The 20,329-nt window shown below is 35.1% G+C and overlaps 2 protein-coding genes across 2 annotated transcripts; one reads left to right on the forward strand and one right to left on the reverse strand.

Annotated features, from left to right (window-relative positions):
* Window positions 1–15,921: 15,921 nt before the first annotated feature.
* LOC147534406 (putative ubiquitin-conjugating enzyme E2 38) lies at window positions 15,922–17,193 on the reverse strand. Its single transcript, XM_086651067.1, has one exon. It carries the CDS (start codon window positions 17,103–17,105, stop codon window positions 15,984–15,986), a length of 1,122 nt encoding a protein of 373 aa, XP_086507193.1. The 5' UTR covers window positions 17,106–17,193; the 3' UTR covers window positions 15,922–15,983.
* Window positions 17,194–18,098: 905 nt separating this feature from the next.
* LOC147534407 (flap endonuclease GEN-like 1) lies at window positions 18,099–20,092 on the forward strand. Its single transcript, XM_086649613.1, has 4 exons — window positions 18,099–18,119; window positions 18,326–18,461; window positions 18,729–19,204; window positions 19,665–20,092. The coding sequence occupies exons 1-3, from the start codon at window positions 18,117–18,119 to the stop codon at window positions 19,160–19,162; spliced, it is 573 nt and encodes a 190-aa protein (XP_086505739.1). The 5' UTR covers window positions 18,099–18,116; the 3' UTR covers window positions 19,163–19,204; window positions 19,665–20,092.
* The last annotated feature ends 237 nt before the right edge of the window (window positions 20,093–20,329 follow it).

Below are 20,329 nucleotides of genomic sequence, written 5' to 3' on the forward strand. Positions count from 1 at the left end.
TTAGCCGCACCCTTTGACACTTTGATTGAATATGATAAGTCAAATGTCATACTTCTCGAGCTAATTAATTTCTCATGATAACTTTTTCTATCGTAATCTTTTGTGCCACTTTCACTTCTTTCATCTTTCATCTCCATTAATTCTCAAACAAAACATCTTATGATTTATTAGTACTTCGTAACATAAGAATGAAAGTTAAACCAAATTTAGAAGTCTGAAAATATGGACTAGTAATTTGTTTGTTTTTATGAACATAAATTGTTTGAGAGGTGAAATAGACTGAAACTTAATTTTCACCCTAAAATTAAATGTTTATATTTGGTGGCCAATACATGGACAATCAGTTTTCTTATATGGACTACTATTTTTAGATCCGGTTCAAATCAATTATGTTCAAATCAATTATGTTTGACTTAGTTGACTTTGATTTAATAAGGAGACAACTTCATAAGGCTTTAAATATTAACCATTATTAATTTATGGACCATTAACAAAAACAATAATTAAAAATAGAAAATCCTAGACTAATTTCTTATTCTTCCATAAACAACCGTTACCCATCTCTCTCTAAACTAGCGTCAATTCTAAAACAATATAACTAGTTTAACGGAGAAGATATGGTGGTGTGGAATGAAGAAGAGATCGTCTAATTGGGAAAGTCTCCCAGAAGGTCATGTGAGGATTTATGTTTTCTTTTTTTTTCGAGAAGGAGCCAATTTCATTCACCATCACTCGTTTTTGATCTTCTACTACAACAATAAAGATCACATAACCTAATTTGTAGCAAATACCCTGTATTGTTCCCAATCAACAAACTCATTTGGAGGAAACATAAAGCACCAAAATCCTCTTCATCACGAGCTGTCCATCACTATAAACTCTTCTTGGCTTCGTGTCAGAATTGAGTAAAGAAAGCCTCCTGCTAAGTTCTCTATGAATTTCTACAGATTTAACTCCATCAGACATTGCACCCAACTCTCTTGATAGTTCATGCATCCACCAATTTATTTGGGTGATTCCAAGTAGTTCGAATATAGTTCAACAGGAAAAAAAAAGTAGTTCAAATATAAGCCAGAACATAGAGCCTAAAAAGTGACCCCAACGGCAGTCTGACTTAATCCAAGGATGGTATTAGTTTTTGGAACTTCAAACTCATGACTATGGTGAATACCAGCCGAACACAAGCAGTTTCTGCTCATCTTTCGTGGGTTTTTCAAGAAACACAAGCATATCCGCTTGTTGTTTGATCCAAAATTATAATTTTCTAGGTTTTTTTTATTTCAAGGGGTTTAGGGTTCACGAAGAAGAATAGATTTGGAAGAAAAGAAAAGTAGATTATGATCCAAAATACTGTCTCTCCAAAGTTTCTTTCTCTACAAATTTGTAGGTGACGAAGAAGAAGAAGTAAGATAAGTCTAGGATTTATGGAAGAAAAGAGAGGCGACTTAAAATAAAACCTCTGGTTCTTAGAGGACAAGAGTGAAAATAATAAAAAGATGTGCACTTAAAAATGGTTGTCCATATAAATATTTTAATTTTTTTAACTGTTCATCTAAAATGTCCATATAAAAAAATTAGTTGTCCATGTATTAGCCACCTTACCTTATATTTTTACCTTCTATTCTAATCTTTATTTTCACGGCCGCCATCTTTCTAATGTCCAAGTGCAAACTCCAACATGTTCTTTTTTCATCATAAATTTTGTAATGATAGTAAAAGTAATTGAAACACAATAAGGGAAGAAAAAAGATACTAAACGAAATAATTAAATTCAAAAATCAATTTGTTCAAGTTATGAGAAATTTCAACACAAACGAAGTTAAGAGAAGGTACTCACATAGAACTCGTGCAAAACCATTGGCAAGGGGAAAATAAACAGTATAAAAATAGTCCAGACACAAAAAATATATGCAATTATTCTTATCTCTCTAAAATCCCCGGGGAAAGTATCGAGGACGTCATCACCTAAGAAATTTGAATCCTTCTTGTCTTCTCTTAAAAAGTTCCATCCGTTCCTTATGAACGCCATATGAAGCCTTAAATATATAATACCAATAGATTGATATATTGTGGTAAATCTTATGATTCTTGAGGATGGCCATGCTTTCTTATAAGTTTTATAAGTATCTAAAATAGATTTAGCACGACAACGGAAGTGACAAGATACAAATTCTTGGAAGTGGTTTGGTGGGCTAGCTAAAACTCTCAACATTGTTTCACAAGCCAAAGGGAATACTTCTAAGTTATAATCCCAATTCATTTCATTCTCCCCGTCCCCATTCCTAAAATCGGGGTAGTCAAAAAAAGGATTGTCGTTGAGAATTAAGGTTTGAATAGACACAAGAACTTGGAGAATAGTTGACTCCCACGGATTCCATCCCTCCTTTTCTTGTCCTTCGGAGGAGGTGTTTAAAAGACTGGAACAAATCCCTCCCCCCGTAGGGGAAAAATGGGGATTCAACCAAAAACCAAATGAATGATAGTAAAACAATGGTGGTTGATAGGGGTAATCGAAGGGGAGATGAATGTCGAAAAAAAATAGACCGTCTCGGTAAGGAGTACCTGGTAGACCAATGATGACTGCTCTAAGGAGATCGATCCTTGCTTCGTAAGCTTTGACATAGATTGTGTGGGGAAGACTTTCTTCTAGAATCTTCCATTCTTTCATTATTCTTTTTGTGGTTTTGTTACTGTACTCTCTTTCATTACGATAGTGATAATAATAATGATCCTGAATTGATTTTTCATCGTCTGTAGCTTCGATAATATTGAACTGCTTGATTTTATAATTCCCAGTTGGTGGTGCTCTTTTATCAATGACAATTGTGATTTTCTCATCTTCGATTACTCTATTGATCAATTTATTTCCTCTTCTAGCTTCTTTTCTAATACTCACTATTTCATCTCTTAAGCTCCTTGCTTCATCCATCATCTTCACTTGTTCTGTACTCAATGTACCACCCATTCTCCTCGCTTCTTTCTTTTCAATTGCCCATCTATATATAATATATATAGGGAAATGATAGAGTGACTTAGAAATTGGTACTTAGAGGGTGACATATTTCCTTATTTAGAAATAAAAGCGGTTCCCACCGTAGTCAAACTTTGAAAAAACCTTGTCTTTTAGTGATTCCACATCAGCTGGGCACTAAAATGCCTAAAAAAATTTGGGCTCTCTAGCATCTCCCATATATATATATCTCTAGATTAGAAACAACGACCCTTTCCTTGTGTTATTTGAGATCCTATTCTTATTAGTATTAAAAACAACCCATTTCCTTATTATTTGGGATCCTAGTTTACCGGTTGATATAGACTTTTTGACCATAATAGTCATCCCTACTCCATCCGCAATTTACCACTATAACCACCCTAATTCCCGTAAATAAGGGTTAGTTAGTTGGGTCTTCAATTAAAACTAGCCAAACTCCCTAAGATGCTTACACATCATGCCATACGGTTTAACATCTTTTTGTCGGGTTTTATTGGATACTAAGTAAGGAATAGCTCGTGACTACGTATTACTCAACAAACAAAAATTAAAAGACCACAACAAGTTTTCTTCTTTATTTGTGCAACCATGAAAATTGTGAAAGAATGGAGGCAGGTGGCAATACAATTGAGTTCTCTAGCTTAGGGGTCTGACATAAATTCTCAATATCCCTCAACTTTGCCAAGGACAAATCTCCTTCTTGAGTTAACATGATCATTTTGGAAATTTTGATAGTCAAATCTCCTTCTTGAGTCTATCAATTAACAAGTTGAGCTCAGTAATCTGCATTTTGGAAATCTTGATCGTCAAATCTCACTGAATATATAAATAGTAGAAGCATACATTTTTATAACTCGACTGGGGTTCATTATAACCGGAAACAAAAGATACAAAACTTACATGGTTGTGTAATTTCGAAGATCGAATTTCTGTTACCCTAGAATGTCAAATTTCTGAATGAAGTCATACATGATTCACAAACGGAAGGTATATTAGCATACTAATAATTTATCTCGTTTCTCAGAGCTCCTCTTTAGCTAGTTATAGAAACATTTTTACAAAAATCACATTTTAACATCAAATTGCCTTTTTATAATAACCTAGTTCTCCGCTTGAAGCAGATACGGTGGTCGTAACTGCTGGACACACGATGAATCGATTATTTCAGTGTTATACGTGTTGGCAATTTGAACCATTGCCTTGGTTCAACCATTGCCTTGGTTGAATTAAAATTAAAAGAGACACATCCCTAGGATCATGTCTTTCCATATAGATGTCTCTCCATATAGTCACAATCATCTCTATATATACATAATCCAGATTTCATTTTAGATATAGAAAAATCAATTAGTTTTCTGAGTTTAGAGTTTGCATTAGAAGTCTAAGAAGTTAAGAGAGTTCTCTACTTATTTGGTTCGAAGTTTCTTGAAGAAAGAAGTGCTGCGCTTCAAGAAGGTAAGACTGTTTTATCCTGGGAGACGATTCGTATATACAACCCGGCTTAGCACCATTGCGGGACGAATAACGTCTTAAGGAGAGAGTATCCAATACTCGACTCGGTCATAAAATTATTACTTATTCTTTTACTTATTTGCTTCCATAATTTGTCGAGCGGAATCATTATCGAATTGTGTATTCGAGAAGGACAACTAAACTAATTAGTCCAACAATCTTAAGACGTTATTCCGTTTGTCAAATTTCGCTCGTCAATTTTATTTGATACTATTAGTTTGTGTCCGTTAGTATTAAAATAGGACAAACCTAATTAAGTAATAACAAGACAAAGAATGCTCCTGGACCTTGATGTTCTTATCTTTGCATGTGACTATTAATTACACTAATTTGGTTTCGGTTAGTTATATACAATTGAAAAGGAACACTTTTCATGTTAAGAAGAGTAACCATTTGGAGACCCCTATTCATTAGAAAAAGAATAACAATACTTGGTAGGCTTTAATTCTACAGGAGAGATAATGTGAATTAATAATCTCCTTAGATGTTTTGATTTCAAATCACACTATAAAGGACCACCTAACCAGTTTAGTCAGGAGACTCAATCACCTTTTATCCTCTTAACTTTGCACATGAAGACTGTCTTAATACCGAGGCATAAAAGTAGGCACAATTGATCCACGTCAAACTTACCGTCTTGCTCGATTCACTTTTTACTAGTATTTGGTTTCTTTCCTGATGAATAATTAGTTCTAGTATTGGCAGTCAAATTCCAAGTTACTTTGTCTTCTTTACTGTGTAAGTGATTTAAGTGTATACATTCCTGTTCATAACCGAGATACCCACTGGCTACTGGACGTGGGTGACTATTGCATGGAAAGAAACTTTAGTGCACTTCTTTGTGACTCTTCGCTATGTCATATTAATTGATTTACAATATATGAACTGGATACAATAGATGAAATAGAAATATAACTTTTTCTTATTGAACATATTCATTGTCTGTTCTGGAGTATGAAGCAATTATCAAATTGATTTTGGTTTATGCTAGTGAGTGTTGATGCTTCATTTATTCTGTAATTTCAAATTTGAATTGATTATTTATTATTTATATTCAAGAAGGTATACAACCAAGAAGGGTATACGGTTTATTACCATATTCTTATTCGTCTGTGAATTTTGTATTCAACAGACAATGGGAAGTGATATTGGAAACAACATTTCTGTCCCTCCAACTCACGGAGAAAATCCTGAGAAGTTTCGTGGAGGTAAAGAAAAATATCATGGGAACTCTAAGAAGTTCAAAGGTACTTGTTACAATTGCAACAAGAAAGGACATCTTGCCAAAGATTGTCGCTCCAAAACTTGGAAGAAAAATTTCAAGAAAAGAAAGATGGAAGACAAAGTGATAGATAACTTGTCTGATGGTGTCAAAGAGATTAATTTATGTGCCGTTATTTCTGAAGTCAACTTGGTAAATAATCCAAGAGAATGGTGTTCAGAGAAAGGAGTATTCTCATCTTATAAAAAGGTAGAAAACGCTGAACCTTTATTTATGGGAAATTCGGCAACATCCAAAGTTGAAGGCACCGGGACAGTCATACTTAAATTCACACCTGGAAAGGAAGTAACTCTGAAAAATGTGCTTCATGTACCCGACATCCGAAAGAATTTAGTTTCTAGTTCTTTATTAAGTAAGAATGGTTTTAAACTTGTATTTGAATCTGATAATTTTATTCTTACTAAGAACGGGATGTACGTGGGAAAGGGGTATTTAAGTGAAGGTCTGTTCAAGATGAATGTAATGACCATTATTCCTAAGATTAATAAAATTAATGATTCTGCTTATATTGTTGATTCGTGTATAAAGTGGCATGAGAGGTTAGGACATGTTAATAATGATTCTTTAAGAAGATTAATTAACATGGACCTTATACCTAAATTTGATTTAAATACCAATCATAAATGTGAAGTTTGTGTCGAATAAAAAATGACTAAGTCGTCTTTCCGTTCAGTTGAAAGAGACACAGAACCGTTAGAACTAATACATAGTGATATATGTGACTTAAAAACGGTTCAGACAAGAGGTGGGAAAAAATACTTCATCACATTTATAGATGATAGTACCAGATATTGTCATGTTTACTTATTAAGAAGTAAAGATGAAGACGTAGAAAAATTTAAAATATATAAGAGTGAAGTTGAGAATCAACTCGATAAAAAGATCAAAACTTTACGAAGTGATAGAGGTGGTGAATATGAATCGCCATTTGCTGATATTTGTGCTGAAAGTGGTATTATCCATCAAACAACGGCTCCTTATTCGCCTCAGCAAAATGGAGTCGCTGAAAGAAAAAATCGAACTTTAAAAGAAATGATGAACGCATTACTTATAAGTTCAGGATTACCCCAAAATTTGTGGGGGGAAGCTTTGCTTTCAGCAAACTATATTTTGAACAAATTGCCTCATAAGAAAAAGGATAAAACTCCTTATGAGTTATGGAAAGGAAAAAAGCCTTCTTATAAATACCTCAAAGTGTGGGGGTGTTTAGCAAAAGTGGCGATTCCTACACCAAAGAAGGTCAAAATTGGACCAAAAACTATCGATTGTATTTTCATAGGATATGCACATAATAGTAGTGCATACAGATTTCTCATACATAAATCTGAAATTCAAGACTTACATGTTAATACGATAATCGAATCAAGAAATGCTACATTTTTTGAGGACATATTTCCATGTAATTAGACAATGAGAAAAGTGCTCAAAAGAGGAAATTTGAGAATATTAGTAACAATGAAAATACAAACCAAAATGATAAAGAAAATGTGGTTCAAGAACCACAAGCAGGAGAAAATAAAGAGGAACTCCGAAGAGGCAAGCGACAAAAAATTGCCAAAACATACGGTCCTGATTTCCTCACATATTTGTTAGAACAAGAACCGCAAACATACAAAGAAGCAATGTCTTCTCCTGAATCTCAATTTTGGAAAGAGGCCGTAAATAACGAAATTGAGTCTATCCTTCAGAACCATACATGGGAGTTAGTAGATCTTCCACCGGGGTGTAAACCATTGGGTTATAAATGGATTTTCAAGAGAAAATTAAAAACGGATGGTTCTATAGACAAGTACAAAGCAAGACTTGTCGCAAAAGGATTTAAACAAAAAGAAGGATTAGACTATTTTGATACATATTCTCCTGTTACGAGAATAACATCAATTCGGGTGCTAATTGCTATAGCAGCCCTATATAATTTAGAGATACATCATATGGATGTTAAAACAGCTTTCTTGAATGGCGAATTAGAAGAAGAAATTTATATGGAACAACCAGAAGGGTTTATAGTATCTGGTCAAGAAAAGAAAGTTTGTAAATTAGTAAGGTCATTGTATGGGCTAAAACAAGCACCAAAACAGTGGCACGAAAAATTCGACAAGGTCATGCTGTCAAATGGTTTTAGTATTAACGAGTGTGATAAATGTGTCTGCACTAAATCTACTACCAACGGAGTTATAATTCTATGTTTGTATGTAGACGACATGTTAATAATGGGTAGCAATTTAGATATGATCAAATCTATGAAGAAAATGCTATCAAAAGTATTTGATATGAAAGATTTAGGTCAAGCAGACTTAATTCTTGGAATCAAGATATGTCGAACTTCTAATGGAATAGTTTTATCTCAATCACATTATATTGAGAAAATTTTAGAGAAATTCAACAAAAATGATAATCAAGTTGTAAAAACTCCAGTAGACCTTAGTCTACATCTAACTAAGAATACAGGTCATAGTACTAACCAATTAGAATATTCTCGGATAATTGGTAGTTTGATGTATCTGATGAATTGTACACGACCCGATATTGCATACTCAGTAAGTAAATTGAGTAGGTTTACGAGCAATCCAAATACAAGTCATTGGAGTGCTCTGATAAGAGTTCTTAGATATTTAAGATATACTAAGGAGTATGGGTTACATTTTACCAAATACCCTGCAGTTCTTGAAGGGTATACTGATGCAAATTGGATTTCAGATACAAACGATTCTAAATCCACAAGCGGTTATGTTTTTACTATTGGTGGTGCATCAGTTTCATGGAAGTCCTCAAAACAAACTTGCATAGCAAGATCAACCATGGAGTCAGAGTTTATTGCTTTAGACAAAGCTGGAGAAGAAGCTGAATGGCTTCGTAATTTTCTAGAGGATATTCCAATTTGGCCAAAACCGGTGTCTGCTATTAAAATACATTGCGATAGTAAATCGACAATTGGCAAGGCACATAATAAAATGTATAACGGAAAATCTCGACACATACGTCGAAGACACAATACCGTTAAACATTTGCTCTCTAGTGGAATTATAACAATTGATTATATAAAATCAAAGGATAACCTAGCGGATCCGTTTACAAAGGGGTTATCGAAAGGGCAAATGTACAAGTTATCAAGGGGAATGGGCTTAAAGCCTAAAGTAAATGAGTAGATCGCAATAGAAACCCAACCTAGTTGACTGGAGATCCCAAGATCTAGGTTCAAAAGGGACAACATAAATGTGAAATACTCGCCAGTAACACTGAAAGAGTCATTCTCTTACCCATTCCTAAGTATCAGTGTTGCCTGTCAGGTGATAGGATAAGCGATGCTTTTAATGATGCCTATATTCTTGTGTAAACAAGTGGGGTACGTCAGGGTACTCTTCATAGGACATCACCTATGTGAGTGTAGAACTGATGCCGGTTCTATGAGAATGTCTTAAGGCGGAATTCTCTAAAGCACTCATGAATCCAGGAGTTGTCCAGGGCCGAAAAGGACACAACCAAAGAATCAAATATGTACGGAAGAAGTTGTGTGTTGGCTATTGTATCGACTTACTGCGAAAATTGAATAGTTCAAGACATCATGTTCACTAATCAATTAGTAAGTCCGGTAGTCATACACTAAGGAAGGTTCAAAGCCAAAAGCCGCCTCTCCTGATGCAACAACTTCCATATGAACTCTCTTAGTTTGTATGCATTGTCAGTTTGCATAGTCTTCATATAGAATAAATTTTAATTCATGTGGGGGATTGTTGGCAATTTGAACCATTGCCTTGGTTCAACCATTGCTTTGGTTGAATTAAAATTAAAAGAGACACATCCCTAGGATCATGTCTTTCCATATAGATGTCTCTCCATATAGTCACAATCATCTCTATATATACATAATCCAGATTTCATTTTAGATATAGAAAAATCAATTAGTTTTCTGAGTTTAGAGTTTGCATTAGAAGTCTAAGAAGTTAAGAGAGTTCTCTACTTATTTGGTTCGAAGTTTCTTGAAGAAAGAAGTGCTGCGCTTCAAGAAGGTAAGACTGTTTTATCCTGGGAGACGATTCGTATATACAACCCGGCTTAGCACCATTGCGGGACGAATAACGTCTTAAGGAGAGAGTATCCAATACTCGACTCGGTCATAAAACTATTACTTATTCTTTTACTTATTTGCTTCCATAATTTGTCGAGCGGAATCATTATCGAATTGTGTATTCGAGAAGGACAACTAAACTAATTAGTCCAACCATACGCCTCTCTTGCTTCCAAAGGATTGAAACTTCGGCGAATATCTCCATGAGATTGACTGTCTTAAAAAGTCATAGGACTAAACTCCCTATTGTTGTCAAGCAGGTGACGCAAGGCCATTGGTGAAGAACCTAGGTCGAACTTCAGTTTAAGATTATATTTTGGATCCATATGCAAATTGCTCAAATAGCCATATGGTTCGAAGCTAGTTGGCTTTAAAGGTGAGGAATTTTTCATTGCTAAAGGTGCTCGAATATTTTGCATTTGTGGATTTCTGCAGCATAACTAAAGGAGCGGCGTCACTGACTTGCTTTACTTTTTGAGATATATATCAGCCTACTCTGAAGTAAGGTCCATGTTAATGCAAAAAAAAAAAGTAAGGTCCAAGTAAGGTCAGGATATTATATCTTTCTTTGATGATTTAACAAACATAACTATTGACTATTTTAACTGCAGTGAGGCGTTTGTCTTTGATTTTAGAATGAATACTTAGACCGTTGTAAAAGATAATCTTGAAAAGTTTGTCCAACTCCTAGAATGAGGAAAATGGAGATAAATACATGCCAACTGACCAGATGGATAAGCGGTTACGGACTTACGGGTTTACGGTGAAATTGCATAGACGGTGATTAACAACTACCAGATCATGTATATACATTTCGATATTAAAATCGGAAAAGAAAACAATCACAAACCTTGCAACTCCTCAAGCTCTACAGATTGTCGTTCAATAACTTTGCAGGGCATCATTTTACTTTTTGGCTATCTATCAATGGCATATTAGTTTACCCACGAGAGCACCGCTCTGAACAAAAAAGAAAAGATGAGTACAGAAGATGCCAATATGGGAAAAAAGCATCCTGGATCCAGAATAAGTCAAGCTAAAGAAAACTGTGAAAATTGAAGGAATCAGAACACAATCTTGTAAGAAAAAAAATCTACCATAAGCAGAATTATTGGTAATGACAAGAAATGCGAACAATTGTTTCGAAGCTTTCAACCAAAAAATCAGGGCACTATGAGACTCCACATTCTATCCATTACTCTAAATGTCAAATACTAACTTAGAAAACCACCAAAACACTGCCTCAAGCCACCACCATCCTTGAATGGACTTGGGAGTATTTGAGCTGCAGTTTATCATTATTTGTTATATAAGGGTGTTCTCAAATAAATAAATGGATGCAAAATTATAGATTAAAAATCCTGTCATACACACGGGCTCTAATTTCATGGTAGTTTAGGCTATATTCATATATCATTTGATATACTTGTATGTGATTAGGTTCATCTTGCATTGCAGCATTGGTTCTGTCAGAGTTATTAACAGGCGCGATATCGGTGATATCATACCTTTGAGAATACACACAAGCTTTTGTAGGATTTGTTAGTGTCGGTGCTCTTGGGATGGCATGTGGTCCTGTTGCCTTGTTGGCTAACTACAAACAAATTTTAAGCTAACATTTAAAAATACTTTACTACCATGGTTCATGGTTTGTATGGTTTATGATTTCATTTAGAGAATCTACTCACGAGACGGAAGCCAACCCTGTTTCAGAGGAAGCTGGTAGTGGTAAGCCCAACTCGGACTTATATATCTTACTAGTATGACAACCTAATTCAGTTCGAGAAGTGGCTTGATCTCCCAATGCTATTACCAGGTCTGTTCATTAAATACTATGTAACCTATAGATCATAAAACATAACTCAAGGTTAACACCGTATGCTATTACCGGGCTAAACCAATAAATTGTGTTGCCCTATCATATGCTTAATATTCAAATAAAGCTTCCTAAATTGGTATATAATAACCCTCCCAATAACTTCATTAAAATGTTCAAAACTTATATTCAAAAGCTAGGTGCTTCATTCGGTTTCAAAATGTCAAAACTCCTAGCTTCGCTTCATTTTTAATCATTCCCATATCTTTTTAGATTCCCATGTCCACCAATAATGTATTCTAAAGTGTTGCAACAAAACTGACGCTACAAAGTACAAATATTAGCAGCGAAAAGATGGTACTTCAGTATTGACATAAGTTTGTTGTTGCTTTTCTTGCTTCCAGTTGGCAGCTCCTATACAACTCCAGAATCGCAAAATCAAGTTACTCTAACAGTGTTTTTGGGAGCACTTATCCATGGGTTACCGGCAACAACAAACCTCCATAGTGCATTTACGTGAGCTGTGTGACACCGTCGTTTATGTATCAAGATGTTTATGTTAAGTTTGTGGCCATCCAACTCAAAACCAATTGACAATGAGTGGAGAGGACCTATACTTTATATTCTTGGTTGCTAGTTACCCATTCTCTCATGTGGGACTATTCTCACACGCCCCCTCACGTGTGGCGTTCTTTGAGCCGTGTTTTTTCTTTCAGAAATGCCGTATAGAGCGACCGTGAAAAGCGAATTCAAAAGCGAGCGAATCCGGGAGCGAGACGTGGCAAGAGCATTTGATTTCATGTAATTTCCTGAAGTTATATAATATTTACAGTTACATCCTCAATTTTAGCGTGTTTCTACTTAGGTCCCGCCTAAAAATCTAATCTGGACCGTTCCCACCAGTGTCCATCCGCCCAAACACAACAACTCCCTTCTCTCTTTTGATTTTTCAGCTCTCTCCTTCTCTCTCTCAACACAACTTATTCAAAGAGAGCTGGGTTTCACAAACAAAGTTTGTGTTTTGGGTTTTCATGCTCATAATCAGGTTTTCACAAACAAAGTATGTGCATATATTTTGAGTTTTTTATGCACCTTTTTCACCAAACAAGAACGTTTAATAGTGAGTGATGACAATTTTTGTTTGTTTAAATGGGTATTTTTTATGGGTTTTTGACTGTTTAGAAAGAGTACAAACATTATACTCTTTCATTAGCTTAATTAAGAAGCACTAATTCTGTGTATGAAATAAGCCAAATGCTAGATAAAAATCACATATAGTATGTTGTTTGAGAAGGTTTAGAAAAGATTATTCTTATTGTCATAGAAGTGGATCAAATTTTGTGCACTATGGATTTGGAATTTTAAATTTGGAGCCTTCGCTGTCGTGAGAGTGTCGGGAGCTTGGGGCTACAAGTGAATGCTCAAGCTTAGTAAGTGTTGAGGCCTTTAGGGTGTGCTCCTGGAGCCTTCACCAAAAACAAAACCCCGTACCCGTGGGCTTGTGCCTGAGGTGTCTAATTCAGGGACAATATCGATAACTGCTAAGGCTTGGGGCGTCACAAGTTTACGTTTACCTTATTGAGTTTTTTACTTGGTCGATCGTCAAGGTGGATATACATTTAATCCTAAGTTGTATGTTTTGAATCTTATTGGGAATGTTAATGTTGTGCTTGAAGTTATCAATAACTAATTCTTTTATTTACAGAGAAATTTTGACTGGCAGAACATGACAAGTTTTATCGGGTCATCCTCTAATTGTAATGGGTTGTTTAAAAAAGATAAGATATGGGTTGATGATAATGATGAAGATGAAGATGAAGATGGAGGAGAGAGTGATTCAAGCTCTGATTTGTTTGAATTACAAAACAATGATTTTGGTCTTTATTCAAGTGGTTTACCTGTTTATGAAACAACCCATATTGAGAGTATCAAGAGATGACCACCCATTTCAAATGGCCCTTTTTAGTACTAGTTTAGCTACCATTAACCCTTTAACAAAAAAAAAAAAAACTACCATTAATCCTGTTTCTTCTTTTTTCCTTTTGTGATGTATTCTTATGAGTTATGAATGTATATATAGAATTTTTATTTTATCTTCGTCAATCAAATTACGCGTTGTGTTTTTTCAGAGCTAAATCTGTCAAACAATAAGATTTGAACCTTAATCTCGACATCATCGGATAAAACATGACTTACCTTGTAATTAATTTTTGAATAAATATTTAAATTTATATCTTTCTATTGTTATGCCATACAGTCCATCAAAATTAGTACTCTCGACCGCCTGAACAATTTGATGTAACAACAATTGGAAGATCCAAATTTTAATACTTCGATTTGAATAAGTTGTGTTGAGAGAGAGAAGGAGAGAGAGCTGAAAAATCGAAAAAGAGAAGAGAGATGTTGTGTTTGGGCGGATGGACTTGCTGGTGGGTTGTCTTCAATGTAATAGGGAAATAATCTGGACCGTTGGAGAAGCCAACGTTAAAATTGAGGATGTAACTGTAAATATTACATAACTTCTGGAAATCACATGAAATCAAATGCTTTTGACACGTGTCGCTCACGGATTCGCTCGCTTTTGAATTCGCTTTTCACTGTCGCTCTATACAGCATTTCTCTTTTTCTTTACGGGTGACGTGGAACACGTGTGGCTTTTAAGCCTATCACGTGTGGGCCGAGCTCTAATACCATGTTAAGTTTGTAAAGTATAGGTCCTCTCCACCCATTGCCAATTGGTTTTGAGTTGGATGGCCACAAACTTAACAGTTTCTTTAGGTAATCGATTTACACACTCTAAAATATTTTTTTCTCAAAACAAACCACTGGAGCCATGACATCATTTCAAAATCCAACCCTTTGCATGTTCAAATTTTCGTTATATTTTGTTTGATTCGGGGAAAATAGGGAAGATGATTCTAAATCACAATTACTAAAACAAATATGTTCGGTTAGTGAGCATCTAAGAATATCGATGATAGTGGACCTTTACTTCTTTAAAAAGATAATATAACACAGTTGAAAGATGAATATCTCACTCGAATTGAAGGTTCTGTTTATTTGAGTGATCGCCGGTAAGTGTCGATGTGGTTGTCAAAGAATGTCGGTAGTAGTGCACAACCTAGGATTTTGTTTTAGAAGAAAATTTAATAACACCCATATATCTAAAATTCTTTTTTTTTCAAATTTTAAAGACTAAAGATTATTGGACATAACAAAGGGTTGTAGAAAGTATCTATCACAAACAAAGATGACGAGTCACCTACAAGTTCCAAGATATGATGCAATATCAAATTTTTTCGCGACTATGTGGCTCGTCATGGAAAATGGTTTCTCCATGTATTCTGTTTTATGGTACACCTCTGAATCGGGAGAGATTATGGGTTCCATTCTTGAGGGTTGGTGCATAGTCACAAGTAAACAATTTTTGTAATTTAAGTTATAAACAAATTACAAATCTTGCAGGGTCTTGTTATATCCTTGAAAAATCAAATTATCAATGTTATGACTGTGGGTTTGCTCTCTTAATCATCATGCCATATTTTTATTTTCTATACTCCTGGTGTAATTCCTACGTAACAAAATTAAAATTTTCATTTATCATAAGGAATTATTTCCTGTATGACCCCATTGATATTGCCCAAATTCTCACTCGACCTCTTTTTTTGTGTTACAGATAGGGGCTAAAAGCACCCGCCCTCAAAGTGCGGGCTACAAGCACCTGCCCTCGAAGTGTTGTAGGCGCCGGATTGCACATGGACATCCCCGGATTTGTGCTTTGACCGAGTGTTTACAACAGTTTGAGAGGATGCCTTTAGCCGCACCCTTTGACACTTTGATTGAATATGGTAAGTCAAATGTGATCCTCATCAAAAAAAAAAAAAAAAAATTCATGATAACGTTTTCTATCATAATCTTCTATGCCTTTGCATTTTGCAACAACAAAAAAAATCTTCTATGCCACTTTCACTTCTTTCATCTTTCATTAATTCTCAAACACAACTTCTTATGATTTATTAGTACATCGTAATATAAGAATGAAAGTTAAACCAAACTTAGAAGTCTGAAAATGGACTAGTAATTTGTTTGTTTTTATGAACATTAATTATTTGAGAGGTGAAATAGACTGCAACTTAATTTTCACCCTAAAAATAAATATTTATATTTTTAGGGTCTAAGTGCAAATTCAAACACGGTTTTTTTTTCATCATAAATTTTATAATGATAGTAAAAGTAATTGAAACACAATAACGGAAGAAAAGTAATTCAAATCATCAATTTGTTCAAGTTAGGAGAAATTTCAACACAAACAAAGTTAAGAGAAGTCACGCACATAGAGATCGTGTAAAACCTCCGGGCCGGGGAAAATAAACCATACAAAAATAGCACAGACAGCAATAACATACGCAAATACTCTAATCAGTCTAAATTGCCCAGGGAAAGTATCCAAGACGTCATCACCTAAGAAATTTGAATCCTTCTTGTCTTCTCTTAGAAAGTTCCATCCGTTCTTTATAAACCCCATATGAAGCCTTAGATATATAATACCAATAGATTGATATATCGTGGTAGTTCTTACGATCAAGGATGGCCAGTTTTTCTTATAAGTTTTATAAGTCTCTAAAATAGATTTAGCACGACACCGGAAGTGATAAGATACAAATTCTTGGAAGTGGTTTGGTGGGCTAGCTAAAACTCCCAACATTGTTTGACAAGTCAAAGGGAATACTTCTCTGTTATAATCCGAAGATTTTTCGTTCTGCCCACCATAAGGATTGTTGTTGAGAATTAAGGTTTGAATAGACACGAGAACTTGGAGAATAGTTGACTCCCACGGATTCCACCGTTCAGTTTCTTGTCCTTCGGAGGAGGTGTTCAAAAGACTGATACAAACCCCTCCCCCGATAGGGTACAAACGAGGATTCAACCAAAAACCAAACGAATGGTAGTAAAACAATGGTGGTTGATAAGGGTAATCGGGAGGGAATTGAATGTCAAAAAAGAAAAGACCGTCTTGGTAAGGAGTACCTGATGGACCAATAATGACTGCTCTAAGGAGATCGATCCTTGCTTCGTAAGCTTTGACATAGATTGAATCGGGGAGACTTTCTTCTAGAAGCTTCCATTCTTTCATTATTCTTTTTGTGGTTTTGTTACTATAAGCTGTTTCGTTACGATAGTCATCATAATAATAATGATCCTCAATTGATTTTTCATTGTCTTTAGCTTCGATAATATCGAACTGCTTGAATTTATTATAATTCTCAGTTGGTGGTGCTCCTTTATCAATGACAATTGTGATTTTTTCATCTTCAATTACTCTATTGATCAATTTATTTCCTTTTCTAGCTTCTTTTCTAATACTCACTATTTCATCTCTTAAGCTCCTTGCTTCATCCATCATCTTCACTTGTTCTGTACTCAATCTACCACCCATCCTCCTCGCTTGTTAATAGAGGTTGCTTTCTCTTCAATTGCCCATATATATATATATATATATATATATATATATATATATATTTCTCATAACTGAAAGATTAGAAACAACCCTTTCCTTATTATTTGAGATTTTGATTAACTGAATTCCTTTCATATAGGGTTTGGGATCCTAGTTTACCCGTTAATATAGACTTTTTTACCAAAGTCATCCCTCAAAGCAAACCCTAATCCATCCGAATTTACCAGTATAACCACCTTTTTTTTTTTATTGTCAACTATAACCACCCTAATCACTGTAAATAAGGTTTACATGCTTACACATCGTGCCATACGGTTTAACGTCTTTTTGTCGGCTTTTATTGAAGGGAGTACTAAGGAATGACCGGTGCCTTTAGCACAAAGTGCTTGTAGAGCACTCTCCCTTTATAGAGCCCTTATAGAGTTCTATCAGTTTTCAACAACAAACAAAAAAAAGATTATTTTCCTAATGACCCCCAACTTTGTGACCAGCTTCCCGCTTGGCCCTCTACTTTACAAGAAATACCCATATGACCCCCTTCCGGTATAACACCGTCACTCTCTCTCCTCCATCATATTTTCTCTCTCTGCCAACTCACGCCACATCATCTGTTACGCCACCTCATCACCTTCTCCGGCAGAGGTTGCCGGATGGCCAAATTTCCGGCAGGCGACCTTCAAACTAAATTTTTTTTTTCTCTCTCTCTCTAGAACAGATCTAGAGAGAAAGAGAAGATTCATCACAAACAGAGTATTTGAGCTGCACTTTATCATTATTTTTTTGATCATTCCCATATCTTTTTAGATTCCCATGTCCACCAATAATGTATTCTAAAGTGTTGCAACAAAACTGAAGCTACAAAGTACAAATATTAGCAGCGAAGAGATGGTACTTCAGTATTGACATAAGTTTGTTGTTGCTTTTCTTGCTTCCAGTTGGCAGCTGCTATACAACTCCAGAATCGCAAAATGTGAATGCTCCTCTTGCATCATGGTATTCGATTTCTCTAATATGCTATATTATGGTATTCCGGCCAAGAGGCTAGGCTGGGCCTTATTAATTGGGTTAGGGCCCAGGGCCAGTCCAGGCTCGGGCTGCTCGTGCCGCTCGGGTTGATTGATACGCCTATGGTGTGATTAATTTAACATATCTATTCATCTCTTTAGTAGATATAAGTTATTATGATCTTTCTATGGTAGGATAGGAAAGAAAAAGAACAGAAGAAGCAGAAGAATTGGCTAATTAACACATGCAGTAGAATCGCAATGGAGCAGAATTTTCCTAACATGGAGATCGTTAACATGTATTTAAGCCAGAATCATGGAAATATAAGAGGTATATCTGATTATAATCTACAGTTTTATGCTGAAATTCACTTTTAAACATTTTAGCGAGACGACATAGAAACTGTGATATGGTATTGGTAAAATGGTTTTACTTTTTTCCTAGTTAAATACTCTCTCACGATCATCATGAATAATGTGCACTCGATAACCCAATATTTGTCACTTCCCTAGATCGTCAAATGAACAAAAGACCTTACTTTTACTCGTGTTTTATATTTAAAAATATAAATGGTGTAATGTTGTTATTCTTGGGCAGGAAAAGAGAGCATTTCTCTAGTGTGGAAAGAACCAAAGGTCGATGAACTGATTGACTTCCTAGGTTACCATCAGAGTTGGGACCCTTCTTATGTTCGACAGAGATTGCTTCCTATTTTGTCTACTAATCTCTTGAGAGAGATGACTTCAAATCCAACAAAATGTTTATTATTGCATGAACAATACGAGTTTCATTCAATACAGAGAGAGAAGATAAGATGCGGTCACCCATTTTACTTGGTCATTTGGAAGAAAGTTGCTGCTGTGGATAATGCTAGTTACACAGTCCAGACCGAAACTGAAGATGTTCAAGAAGAAGATATCTTGGGGGTTAGCGAAATCGTGGATATTTTGGATGATGATGATGTCCCTGAGATTCGTGTTGATCACGGATGCTTGTTTTTGTTGACCGACGAAAATATGGAACTTGTTTAGACCGCTTTTCCGGAGGAGGTTAACAGATTTCTACAGGAAAAGGTATGGCATTACATCTTCATCTAAGATCTTATTTGCTTGGTACTAAATACTAACTATCGACATAGTTTATAAAATGACCTCTCCAACAAAAGAATATTTCCACCTGGATGACTCCAATAACAAAATATTTCAACGAAAGAATACGTCTATGTACCTGAACAAAATATCTTACGCTTTAGCGAGACCAAAATTTATACTGAAACCTGGGTTATGAGATAATAATGCACAAAAAGGAAAGCGGATAGAGAGAGCCATAATCAATCATGGATTCACAAAGTGATTTTATTTTTGGTTATGAAAGCCCACATCGACTAATTATCTCTAGCTAGTTTTTTATCAAAGAAAACTAGGTTCACACCTTATATTGTTTCTTTTATGTGGAGACTCAGTGCTCATTAGTCCTTTTAATGGTTATAAACCTTCATTTGTCATTTTTTTCTTTTCTTTTACTCTACTGCAGGGAAAGAAAGAATCAAGATCACGAAAAGGGAAATCTAGTGTGATATTTAAAGACGACCAGAAAACACCAGAAAGTCCAAGATCGAGTGGAGTTCAACTCAATATCACCGAATTTTATCGGTCAACTAAAGTATCAGTTCAAGGAAAACAGACAGAAGAAACAAGTAAAGATTCAGATGATCAAACAAAAGGGTTGTCAAATAAGAGGACAAATTCGTCAAATTCAAATTTATCTAAGTCGGTAAGGCGTCGCCTTTTGTTTGATTAAATAGTATTATCCCATGTCTAATTCAGAGTTATATCCTTTTGTTTTTTCTTTTCTGTAAAAAAGAGAACAAGTGCCTGTAATTAAGTCCGAGTGGATGTTATTAATCAAAAACATTATGTGCTTAACCCTTCGAGATAATCTAGTTCACGTTGTTTTTTTTTACGGAAGCTCTATCACCAAACCCTAAACTGATGGCAGTTTTGTAATTTAAACTAATATAAATAGGGGTGCCCTTGTTTTTATTTTAGAAACTCCTTAAAAAATAGTTGCAAGTTTTTATATGGATGGTTTTAGTAAAACACTAAAAACCCAAACCCTTCCGTGGGTTTCAAGTTAATTGAACCTAATCCTATATCAACACAAAGAACGTGAATAGAAGTCCCTATAAATTAGAATCT

The sequence above is a fragment of the Eschscholzia californica genome, unplaced genomic scaffold, assembly GCF_041429995.1.
Source record: "Eschscholzia californica isolate CP2 unplaced genomic scaffold, dmEscCali1.0.p SCAF_6, whole genome shotgun sequence".
Taxonomy (NCBI): Eukaryota; Viridiplantae; Streptophyta; class Magnoliopsida; order Ranunculales; family Papaveraceae; genus Eschscholzia; species Eschscholzia californica.

Excerpts from the sequence above, each read along its gene's own strand:
- LOC147534406 (XM_086651067.1), bottom strand. The coding sequence starts at position 17,105 with ATGGGTGGTAGATTGAGTACAGAACAAGTGAAGATGATGGATGAAGCA.
- LOC147534407 (XM_086649613.1), top strand. Across the intron at positions 18,462-18,728 it reads GAATCATGGAAATATAAGAG|GAAAAGAGAGCATTTCTCTA; the intron begins GTATATCTGATT and ends ATTCTTGGGCAG.